The 12,293-nt window shown below is 38.4% G+C and overlaps 1 protein-coding gene across 7 annotated transcripts in view; it reads left to right on the forward strand.

Annotated features, from left to right (window-relative positions):
- Dock11 (dedicator of cytokinesis 11) overlaps window positions 1-12,293 on the forward strand; it is a 185,079-nt gene that overhangs the window by 66,316 nt on the left and 106,470 nt on the right. For all 7 annotated transcript variants that reach the window (XM_087599791.1, XM_087599792.1, NM_001434047.1 and 4 more), the window contains 4 exon segments: window positions 6,013-6,147; window positions 8,801-8,978; window positions 9,356-9,435; window positions 11,754-11,837. In XM_087599791.1, coding sequence (XP_087455917.1) covers window positions 6,013-6,147; window positions 8,801-8,978; window positions 9,356-9,435; window positions 11,754-11,837 — 477 coding nt within the window.

The raw sequence follows: 12,293 nt of genomic DNA on the forward strand, positions 1-12,293 counted from the left end.
ATGGATCGATCTGCATTCTTCTACATGCTGACCTCCATTTGAACCAGAACCATTTGTTGAAAATGCTATCTTTTTTCCATTGGATGGTTTTAACTCCTTTGTCAAAGATCAAGTGGCTATAGGTGTGTGGTTCATTTCTGGGTCTTCAATTCTGTTCCACAGATCTACCTGCCTTTCTCTGTACCAATACCATACAGTTTTTATCACTATTGCTCTGTAATACTGCTAAAAGTCAGGGATGGTGGTTCCCCCAGAAGTTTTTTATTGTTGAGTATAGTTTTCGCTATCCTGGGTTTTTTGTTATTTCAAATGAATTTGCAAATTGCTCTTTCTATCTCTATAAAGAACTGAGTAGGAATTTTGATGGGGATTGCATTGAATCTGTAGATTTCTTTTGACAAAATGGCCATCTTTACTTTATTGATCCTGCCAAACCATGAGCATGGAAGATCTTTGCTTCTTCTGAGATCTTCCTCAATTTCTTTCTTCAGACACTTGATGTTCTTGTCATACATATCTTTTACTTGCTTGGTTAAAGTCACACCAAGATATTTTATGTTATTTGGGAATATTGTGAAGGGTCTCATTTCCTTCATCTCTTTCTCAGCCTGTTTATCCTTTGAGTAGAAGAAGGCAACTGATTTCTTTGAGTTAATTTTATACCCAGCCACTTTGCTGAAGTTGTTTATCAGCTTCAGTAGTTCTCTGGTGGAACTGTTGGGATCCCTTAAATATACTATCATGTCATCTGCAAATAGTGATATTTTGACCTCTTCTTTTCCGATCTGTATCCCCTTGATCTCCTTTTGTTGTCTGATTGCTCTGGCTAGAACTTCAAGAACTATATTGAATAAGTAGGGAGAGAGTGGGCAGCCTTGTCTAGTCCCTGATTTTAGTGGTTTTGCTTCAAGTTTCTCTCCATTTAGTTTAATGGTAGCAACTGGTTTGCTGTATATGGCTTTTACTATGTTCAGGTATGGGCCTTGAATTCCTATTCTTTCCAGGACTTTTATCATGAAGGGATGTTGAATTTTGTCAAATGCTTTCTCAGCATCTAATGAAATGACCATGTGGTTGTTATCTTTGAGTTTATTTATATAGTGGATTACATTGATGGATTTTTGTATATTAATCCATCCCTGCATCCCTGGGAAGAAGCCTACTTGAACATGATGAATGATCGTTTTGATGTGTTCCTGGATTCGGTTTGCAAGAATTTTATTAAGTATTTTTGTGTCGATGTTCATAAAGGAAATTGGTCTGAAGTTCTCTATCTTTGTTGAGTCTTTGTGTGGTTTTGGTGTAGGTGTAACTCTGACTTCAAAGAAGGAATTTGGTAGTGTTCTGTCTGTTTAAATTTTGTGTTATAATTTGGACAGTATTGGTATGAGGTTTTCTATGAAGGTCTGATAGAATTCTGTACTGAACCCATCTGGACATGGGCTCTTTTTGGTTAGGAGACTTTTAATAACTGCTTCTATTTCTTTAGGAGTTATGGGGTTGTTTAGATGATTTATTTGTTCCTGATTTAACTTTGGTACCTGTTATCTGTCTAGAAAATTGTGCATTTCTTCCAGATTTTCCAGTTTTTTTGAATATAGGCTTTTGTAGTAGGATATGATGATTTTTTAAAAATTTCTTTGGATTCTGTTGTTATGTCTCCCTTTTCATTTCTGATTTTTTAAATTTGGATACACTCTCTGTGACCTCTGGTTAGTCTGACTAAGGGTTTATCTATCTCGTTGATTTTCTCAAAGAACCAGCTCTTGTTTTTGCCGATTCTTCGTATAGTACTTTTAGTTTCTACTTGGTTTATTTCAGCTCTGAGTTTAATTACTTCCTGCCTTCTACTCCTCTTTGGTTTATTTATTTCTTTTTGTTCTAGAGATTCAAGGTGTACTGTCTAGCTGCTGACACATGCTCTTTCCTGTTTCTTTTTGCAGGCACTCAGAGCTATGAGTTTTCGTCTTAGTGTCGCTCTCATTGTGTCCCATAAGTTTGGGAATGTTGTATCTTCATTTTCATTAAATTCTAAGAAGTCTTTAATTTCTTTCTTTATTTCTTCCTTGACCAAGTTGTCATTGAGTAGAGCATTGTTCAACTTCCACGTATATGTGGACTTTCTGTCATTATTGTTGTTATTGAAGACCTGTCTTAATGAGTGGTGATCTGATAGGATATATGGGATTATTTCTATTTTCCTGTATTTGTTGAGGCCTGTTTTGTGACCAATTATATGGTCAATTTTGGAGAAGGTTCCATGAGGTGCTGAGAAAGTATATCCTTTTGTTTTAGGATGAAATGTTCTATAAATATCTGTTAAATCCATTTTGTTCATAACTTCTCTTTGTTTCTCTAGTCTCTTTTTAATTTCTGTTTCCATGATCTGTCCATTGATGAGAGTGGGGTGTTGAAATCTCCTACTATTATTGTGTGAAGTGCAGTGTGTGCTTTGAGCTTTAGTAAGGTTTCTTTTATGAAAGTAGGTGCCCTTGCATTTGGAGCAGAAATATTTAGGATTGAGAGTTCATCTTGATGGATTATTTGTTTGATGAATATGAAGTGTCCTTCCTTATCTTTTTAATGACTCTTGGTTGAAAGTCAATTTTATTTGATATTAGAATGACAACTCCAACTTGTTTCTTCAGGCCATTTGCTTGGAAAATTGTTTTCTAGCCATTTACTCTGAGGTAGTGTCTATCTTGTCTCTGAGATGTGTTTCCTGCATGCAGCAAAATGCTGAGTTCTCTTTCTTATCCATTCTGTTAGTCTATGTCTTTTTATTGAGGAATTGAGTCCGTTGATGTTGAGGGATATTAAGGAATAATGATTGTTGCTTCCTTTTATTTTCGTTGTTGGAGGTGGGATTTTGTTTGTCACTCTTTTGGTTTCATTGCAAGGAAATTATATTCTTGCTTTCTGTATGGTATAGTTTCTCTCCTTGTGTTGGCGTTTCCCATTTATTATCCTTTGTAGGGCTGGATTTGTAGAAAGGTATTGCATAAGTTTGGTTTTGTCATGGAATATTTTGGTTTCTCCATCTATGTTAATTGAGAGTTTTGCTGGATACAGTAAGTTGGGCTGGCATTTGTGATCTCTTCGGGTCTGTATGACATCTGTCCAGGCTCTTCTGGCTTTCATAGTCTCTGGTGAGAAGTCTGGTGTAATTCTTATAGGACTGCCTTTATATGTCACTTGACCTTTTTCCCTTACTGCTTTTAATATTCTTTCTTTGTTTTGTGTATTTGGTGTTTTAACTATTATGTGAGGGGAAGAATTTCTCTTCTGGTCCAATCTATTTGGAGTTCTGTAGGCTTCTTGTTTGTTTATGGGCATCTCTGTCTTTAGGTTAGGGAAGTTTTCTTCTATGATTTTGTTGAAGATATTTACTGGTCCTTTGAGCTGGGAGTCTTCACTCTCTTCTATATCTATTATCCTTAGGTTTGATCTTCTCATTGTGTCCTGCTTTTCCTGTATGTTTTGGTCTAGGAGCTTTTTGCATTTTACATTGTCTTTGACAGTTGTGTCAATGTTTTCTATGGTATCTTCTGCCCGTGAGATTCTCTCTTCTATCTCTTGTATTCCGTTGGTGATGCTTATATCTGCAGCTCCTTGTCTCTTCCTTTGGTTTTCTATATCCAGGGTTGTCTCCCTTTGTGCTTTCTTAATTGTTTCTATTTCCATTTTCAATTCCTTCACCTGTTTGGTTGTGTTTTCCTGTAATTCTTTCAGTGATTGTTGTGTTTCCTCTTTAAGGGCTTCTACTTGTTTACTTGTGTTTTCCTGCATTTCTCTAAGGAAGTTCTTTATGTCTTTCTTAAAGTCCTCCATCATTATCAAACAATGTGATTTCAAATCTAAGTTTTGCTTTTCTGGTGTGTTTGGATATCCAGTATTTTCTTTGGTGGGAGTGCTGGGTTCTGATGATGCCAATTATTCTTGGTTTCTGTTGATTTGGTTCCTGCACTTGCCTCTAGCCATTGGGTTGTCTCTGGTGTTTGCTTGTCTTGCTGTTTCTGGGAGTGACTTGACCCTGCTGTAGGCCTCTTTGTCAGCACTCCTGTAGAACTGTTTTCCTGTTTCCTTTTATCCTTTCCTGCGAACAAGGGCTCTGATTTCAGGTGTGTTGGTGCTCCTGGAGACTGTCTTCCAGCTCTAGGGGCTGGCAGGAATCAAGGATCCTGCCCCTGATTTCTCTTAGGTCCTTGCACCCAGCAGGCACAGTTGGCACTATGCCATTCCCTCTTGGGTCTGGACTTTGGGCAGAGGGTATTCTCCTCTGACTACTCAGGAGTATCCACACTTCTGAGGGTCCAGCTCTCTCCACCACAGGATTTAGGTGCAAGGAACTGTTTGGTGGGATCAGTTTGGACCTGGGTGCAGATCAGAACCGTGGGTACTGGTGGCTGTCTGTTCCTATATCCCTCTGTCTAGAGGCACTGTGCAGTTTCCCCTTGGATCTGGGATGTGGGCCGAGGTGTGCAGAGGTGGCAGTCTGTCCTGCGGCCTCGGGATATCTGCACTCCTTGGTGGTCCGCTCTCTTCCCCATGCGATTTGGGTGCAGGGAACTGTCTTTAAGCATTATTATGATTATTATTATTTTACCGCTTTTTATCTCTTAAATGTGTTATCTCTAACACATCTGTATAATTTTATTGGTTCATCCTATAGAGAAGTAAATAACTGGTGTTTCGAGATGCTTTGCCAGAAGTTTATTATGTATGTAGTTGGCAGGAATGATCCGGTCAAATGATGTTCTTTTCATGATTCCTTTAAATACCAGATCACAGATCATGTTGGATCATCTGCAAATGGCAAGCTTAAATCTTAAAGCCAGCTTTTGTGCGTGAGACATTACACATAGGATGCACATTGTATTTCCTCCATAATTACTTAGAGTCTGTTTTTTTTTTTCTGTCTCTGTTACCATTCTCATTCTGCAGTGGTTTTAGACACACCATCCTAGGGAATTATGGCTGGAGTAAGTTTTCCTTTCACTATGACAAATGCTTGGAACAGCCTAAAGTTTCTGACCTATTGAAAAAAAATACAAACCTGAAAGTGTTCCTAAATGCCCTTTGCTCACTCATTCATTATGTTCTATGGGAGTGTTTCGAGGGAAAAATAAAGGAACAGCATGAAGGAATTCAGGTAGTCTTCTTCTTTTTCCTCATTCCTTTGTGCTTTGCTGTGAGTTGTAGCAAAAGGCTACTCCTGTCTCTGATCTCATAGCACAGTCCCCTTGGGCCTATTGATCCAGAGTTCAGCACTGCAGACATCCAACAACTGTTTGGGCAGCTAGTGATTCTCTGCTTCCCTGGGAGGAAGCTGTATGTGGGGTTTTAGAGAGCAAGAGTCCTAGTCCACTGTGTCATACGATATAAAGGTGATGTAAATGTGTATGCATTTTTATGCTTGGATTGATGGTAATAAAACAAAATTGGAAAGGATCCAATTTTAGCTTGCAATTAGACAGAAAGGGATTCTGGGTGAACAGTCCAGTGATTCATATGTAAAAGTGCTTCATACATATTCATGTGTTAAATACTCACCATTTCCTATATATTTCCTTATCTGAGGGTAAATTACTTGAATTCATGCTATCTTTAAAGAAACAAGGAACAAAATTAAACCTTATTATTTATTCATTCATTTATGTATTTATTTATTGGGGTATGTGTGTGAATGTGTTTGTGTGTATATGTATGGGTACATGCTTACCATAGCACATGTATGGAGGTCAGAGGACTACTCAGGAGTTGGTCCTCTCCTTCTACCACAGGAGTCCTGGGTATCAAAATCTGGTCAACCAGCTTTGTGTCGAGTCCCTGACTGTGCTGAGCCGCCTTCTTACCAGTCCAGAAGTCTGATTCTTAAACATTTGTGGGATTGTCTGACTATTGTTCAGATTTGGTAGCTGGCAAAACGTTTAAAGTTTTTAGTTCAAATACACAGCCCTGCTGCTATGAGTTTATGTTATAAGTGGATCTTTGCTGCATTTCTCATTATAGGTGTTCAAGAGACGGTATTTTTATTTGACTCAACTGCCCGATGGTTCATATATTCTCAATTCTTACAAAGATGAGAAAAATTCCAAAGAGTCTAAAGGTTGCATCTACTTGGACGCCTGCATTGATGTTGTTCAGGTAAGGCTATTGCGGTAATCATTCTTTTTCTTTTGCCAAGAAGGTTGTTGTTGAACAATTGAGAACCTAAGCATTCTTTACTTCCTGGTTGATGTTATTCCCATGCCCAAATGCCACTATTGGAAATTTCTAAATCTTTTCAGTACACCACCTTCATTCAGTGCTGGTATTTAAAGGTCTATCAAACCCATTTGAGTCTGATTCCAAATTACTTTTTGATACATATTTTCTTTTAATTCTCAGCTTTTTCTCTGGGTATCCCTTGTATTGCCTGTCCTAGAGTTCTGCCTTCTTTTTTGTTTTAAGATTTCTATTTTTATCATTATTTTGATTATGAGGACTTGTGTATGTGGGTATGTGCACATGTGTGCAGGTGCCTGTGGAAGCAAGAAGGGGGCATTGGATTCCCCTGAAGCTGGAGTTACAGGTACTTATACCCTGCTTAAGGAAATTGCTGAGAACTGGACTCAGGCCCTATGTGTAAACAGTGGATACTACTAAACACTGAGCCATTTCTCTACCCCTAAGTCTTGCCTTTCTACTTCCCAATTTGCTGTTTTATGTGAATCCATCTTCTTGAGACATAGAGTGGATAATTCTGTTGTCCTTTCAAAACTTTTGGATCTTGTTTTCCTATCGCACAGAGGGAGATTTAAAAATCTTACCATGGAATTCAAGGCCCATGAGGCTTTTCCTTAGCCTATAGTCTAATTTCATCCCTTTGCAGTCCTATGTAAATCCGTGTTCTGATCACAGCACACTGTGTATTCCATAGAGTTGGGGCATGTGTGTGGCTTCTTTATTTATTATTTATTTTTTTGATGCTCAGAATTGAACCTAGGGTTTTGTGCATGCTAGGCAATATTTATAGCCAATGTTTTAGGTTAACAGAAACCTCATTAAATTGTCCTTATCTTTTAAATATTGGTTTAAAATACATTTCAACCTTAAAGTGCTTTCCATTTCCTTCCTCACTCTCGTGTTCACAGGCCGAATCCAGCTCCATGTCCCCTGGGCTATCATTTGGCTGTTACCTTTATCAAAAAATCATACTTTAAATTGTGTTTTGTTCCCTTTTGGGGTTGCATTGCAAAAACCCTGTCTCACTCATTTCTGTATCTCCTACAATAATTAATAAGGCTGTGCACACCCTAGGGAGTTAGCAAATGTTTATTGATTTGGATTACTGGAGCTATAGACAAAGGTTAGGTGGGAAAGAGAAGTGCAGAGAGAGTATTTGAATGGTATGTCAATTGACAGAGAAGGGGAGCCCTGAGCTGCTGAAGAGGAAGTGGTGATTAGTTCAATAACTTCAATTTATTTGAATCCTTATTTTCAAAACTGTAGCGTTAGATTAATAAGCTGCATGTACTCTATCCAATACGATTACCTGAGGCTCAAATGCAAAGAAATTAAACCTGTGAGCATCTGTGTAAATTCAACATACTTTAATCTGGTTTTATTTAGTGTGCTAAGACTGGAACTTCAGTCTTAAGTAGACTTGGCAAGTGCTCTCCCTCTGAGTACCAGTACCAGGCCAGAAGTGCTATTTATTTATTTATTTATTTATTTATTTATTTATTTATTTATTTGGTTCTTTTTTTCAGAGCTGGGGACCAAACCCAGGGCCTTGCGCTTCCTAGGCAAGCACTCTACCACTGAGCTAAATCCCCAACCCCCAGAAGTGTTTTTTAAATACAACATAATCACACCTTTGAATTTTACTTGAAAGAAAAGAAAGGCATACATGATTTCTAGATTGTCTCAACCAGCCCTCACCTAGTGCCCTTTTTGTATTGTTCCCACAGACATCCATTTATGATTCCCCCTTTCTAGTATTTTCAAATATATAAACCTTTACAACTTGCTACACCAGTTTACTTTCGTCCTTTCCTATGCTTTGAGGACAGAAAAGGAGACCTTGGTTGGTTTCTTCTTAAATAATGACCACGCAGTAGAGAATTATTGATTTATGAGCCTATGAATCTTGACATGATTGCTGAGGCACTGGAAGGGATGCTTTGTCACTTCATTTGCCATGACAAAGAAGGTGATAAAAGAAAAAAATGTGTTCTTGGGTTTGAAGACAGGATGGGGGTTTTCCCTTCTATTCTAATATGCAATGCGGCCCACTCCACATATTTTACTTAGTCACAGTTATGCCCTTCTTTTACCCTAGTGATGTATTTGATACAGTTCTTGTTGAAGTGAATCATATATCTGTTAACTAGTAAATATAAAGGAAGCATTGTATTTATTTTATTTTAGGTCATATTTTAGCTTGCTTCTATCACTGAGTTTTGAAAGTCTATAAATAAAGCAAAAAAAAAAAAAAGAAAGGTTTTGAGTAAAGATAGCAAAATGCGTTCTTGTTTGAATGGTGGTTTGGTTTTCTAAACATAAAGGATTCCAAGCCTTAAATAATTGGTGCCAACTTTGCCTTTATTCCATTTTGTTCAGACCTGGGAGGAGCATTAAAGATAGGTTTGATGTGGTTGGGGGTGTGCATACCTTATGGAAGAAGCAATGATTTTGTGAAAGTATTCGCGTACATATAGGCTGAGCTAAAAGTAACATGTAAATGAATGCATTTAATATTTAAAAGGGTAGCTGATCTAATTGAATGAGTGTTTTCCTTTCTCCCCTTCTCTAGTGTCCCAAAATGCGCCGTCATGCTTTTGAACTCAAGATGTTAGATAAGTATAGCCATTATCTGGCAGCTGAGACTGAACAGGAAATGGAAGAATGGTTGATAACATTGAAAAAGATTATTCAGATCAATACTGACAGTTTAGTGCAAGAGAAAAAGGAAACAGTCGAGGCAATACAAGGTAAGGATTTTGGAATTATTTGCTCTTGGGTAAGGCCCTCATTTTAAATCCATGGAGACATCCTATGTGCTGGGTGAAGATCGAACCTTAATATTGAAGGCCGACCTGCTTCTTTATGAAGAGTCCCTCCAGAAGAGGCTTTTTAAAGAGCTGGTACTGCATGGGACCAGACACTTAAAACACAATGGTGCTGAAATGGATAAGAAATTTGCAGCAGATTTTCAAAAATCCATTAAAGCTTCCCCCTGTGCTTTCATAATCCCAATTCTTTGCCATAAATCTAGTAGGAAAAGATTGAGTGGGAGCAAGGAGAGTCCTCTTAGGTAATTAGTAACGGTCTGTATGGTTTGGAACATCTGCTTTTAATGAATTTGCAGAGGAGGAAACTAGCAGCCAAGGAAAAGCCGAGAACATCATGGCCAGTTTGGAAAGGAGCATGCATCCGGAACTGATGAAGGTATATCTTTCTTATGGCAGCTTGCCTTCCACTGACATAAGGCAGGGAATCTAGTAAGGTTTTGGTGCTGGATTTCATCTGAAAATGTCACTTTTAAGTTCAAAACCCCACCAAATCGGTTAAGCAGGTAGAGAGAAAAGATGCATTTAAATGATGCCCTTGAAAGTATCCATTCGTGTGGAAAATCCTTTCTCTGTCTCTCTCTCTCTCTCTCTCTCTCTCTCTCTCTCTCTCTCTCTCTCTCTCTCTTTCTCTTTCATAGACACAAGAGAAAAAAGAAAAAAAAAGCATTATAAACTTTTGTAACCTTATCTATTTTATCTATTTTTATGCAATTTGATTTGATGTATAATTAAATAAATATTCTTATTTCAATGGGCTAATGATGCAGTTCATGCAAATGATATTCAGCCCAAAAACACATGCTAATTTCTTTTGTAAATTATGTGAATAATTTACACCGATAAAGACTTTGGAGAGCAGCTATCGTTTGTGTTATTTACCCTTTGTGGATTTTGAAATGATCAAATTTTGAAAGTAGTTGTTACTGTGCGTTTCTTCGAATATATATTTGCTCTGTGCTCTATGTTATAATTAATTGAAAGTGACAAACTACTTATTCGTTTCAGTCTTTGTTGTGTCTACTTACATTTTTTCTTTATTCATTTCCTTGGACTGGTGATACAAACTTAGTTCTGTTTTTCTCTTTTTCAATTTACCTCTCTCTTAAAATTTTTAAAACGTCTTTAAAATACTGCACTGTACGCATGGCCCCATGGTCTGTGCTGTCTATGGTTTAGTGGATTTTAATTGAATCCTTTTTGTATGTTTTAGTCATGACAGACTGTTATCCCCTTTCCCAGTTCCCCTCCAGGAACCCTGTATCCCATCTCCCCTCCCCCTGCTTCTATGAGAGTGCTCCCCTTCCCACCCACCTGCCTCCTCCCTCCTGCCTCCCCAACCTAGCATTCCCTTACACTGGGGCATCAAGCCTTCATAGGACCAAGGGCCTCTCCTCTCATTGATGGCTGACATGGCCTTCCTCTGCTACATATGCAGCTGGAGCCATTGGTCCATCCCTGTGTACTCTTGAGATGGTGGTTTAGTCCCAGGGAGCTCTGAGGGGTCTGGTTGGATGATATTGTTGTTCTTCCTATAGGTTTGCAAACCCCTTCAGATCCTTTAGTCCTTTCTTTAACTTCTCCATTGGGGACCCTGTTCTCAGTTCAATGGTTGGCTGTGAGCATCCACCTCTGTATTGTCAGGCTCTGGCAGAGCCTCTCAGGAGACAGCTATATCAGGCTCCTGTCAGCATGTACTTCTTGGCACCAGCAATATTGTCTGGGGTTGTTCGCTGTATATGGGTTGGATCACCAGGTGGGGCAGTCTCTGGATGGCCTTTCCTTCAGTCTCTGCTCCACTCTTTGTCCCTGTGTTTCTTCCCATGAATATTTTGTTCCCCCTTCTAAGAATGTCTGAAGCACCCACACTTTGCTCTTCCTTCTTCTTGAGCTTCATGTGGTCTGTGAATTATACCCTGGGTAATCTGAGCTTTTGGGCTAATATCCACTTATCACTGAGTGCAGACCATATGTGTTCTTTTGTGATTGGGTTACCTCACTCAGGATGATATTTTCCAGTTCCATCCATTTGCTTATGAATTTCATAAAGGCATTGTTTTTGATAGCTGAGTAGTACTCCACTGTGTCGATGTACCACATTTTCTGTATTCATTCCTCTGTTGAAGGGCATCTGGGTTCTTTCCAGCTTCTGGCTATTATAAATAAGGCTGCGATGAACATAGTGGAGCACGTGTCTTTGTTATATGTTGGGGCATCTTTTGGGTATATGCCCAAGAGAGGTATAGCTGGGTCCTCAGGTAGTTCAATGTCCAATTTTCTGAGGAACCTCCAGACTGATTTCCAGAATGGTTGTACCAGTCTGCAATCCCACCAACAATGGAGGAGTGTTCCTCTTTCTCCACATCCTCGCCAGCATCTGCTGTCACCTGAGTTTTTGATCTTAGCCGTTCTGACTGGTGTGAGGTGGAATCTCAGGTTTGTTTTGATTTGCATTTCCCTGATGAAAATTTCCTGATGTTGAGCATTTCTTTAGGTGCTTTTCAGCCATTTGGTGTTAGACTTAGGTTTTTACACTGAGTACTAAATGTAGAATTTTTAGGTCTTATGGAAATGTATAAAAATCAAATCTGTATCTTATTATGAGTCTCAGTGATGTGATGAAGCTGTATAAATGAAACAGGTATTTGGCATTCTTTTGAAGGAAATGTAGCAACATTATGTATTTTTAAATTTTAGTATGGCAGAGAAACAGAACAGCTGAACAAACTCAGTAGAGGGGATGGAAGACAGAATCTCTTCTCTTTCGACTCGGAAGTTCAGGTATTGATCGATTTCTAACTCAAATTTGATTGAAATGTTGAAATCATTGATGTTTGGTCACCTGCAGGGAAAGCAAATTGTTTTAGATGTCTTAATTCACTTTGAACATGTACTTTGACTGATTCTCCGTTTAATAGGACTGTCAATAGCATGGGGGCTGAATGGATATATCGTTTCCTCAGTCCTTTCATCTTGCTGCTCACTATGGTTAAATTAAATAATGCCTAACAATAATTTCAGTATTCTCTGAATCCATTCAGTACATGTGTGATCTAGTGGTAATGAATAACCATAATTTAAAGAACATTGAATTTAATGAACTACGGATTTTCTCTATTTGATATTGCAATAAAGTGTGTAGAAAAAGTCTGTGGTATATGACTCCTATAGTTTCCCTCAGAAAGAATATTTCATGAAGGAGTTGGGGATTTAGCTCAGTGGTAGAGCACTTGCCTA

Source organism: Rattus norvegicus, chromosome X (genome assembly GCF_021556685.1).
Source record: "Rattus norvegicus strain SHRSP/BbbUtx chromosome X, alternate assembly SHRSP_T2T, whole genome shotgun sequence".
In the NCBI taxonomy this organism is placed as follows: domain Eukaryota; kingdom Metazoa; phylum Chordata; class Mammalia; order Rodentia; family Muridae; genus Rattus; species Rattus norvegicus.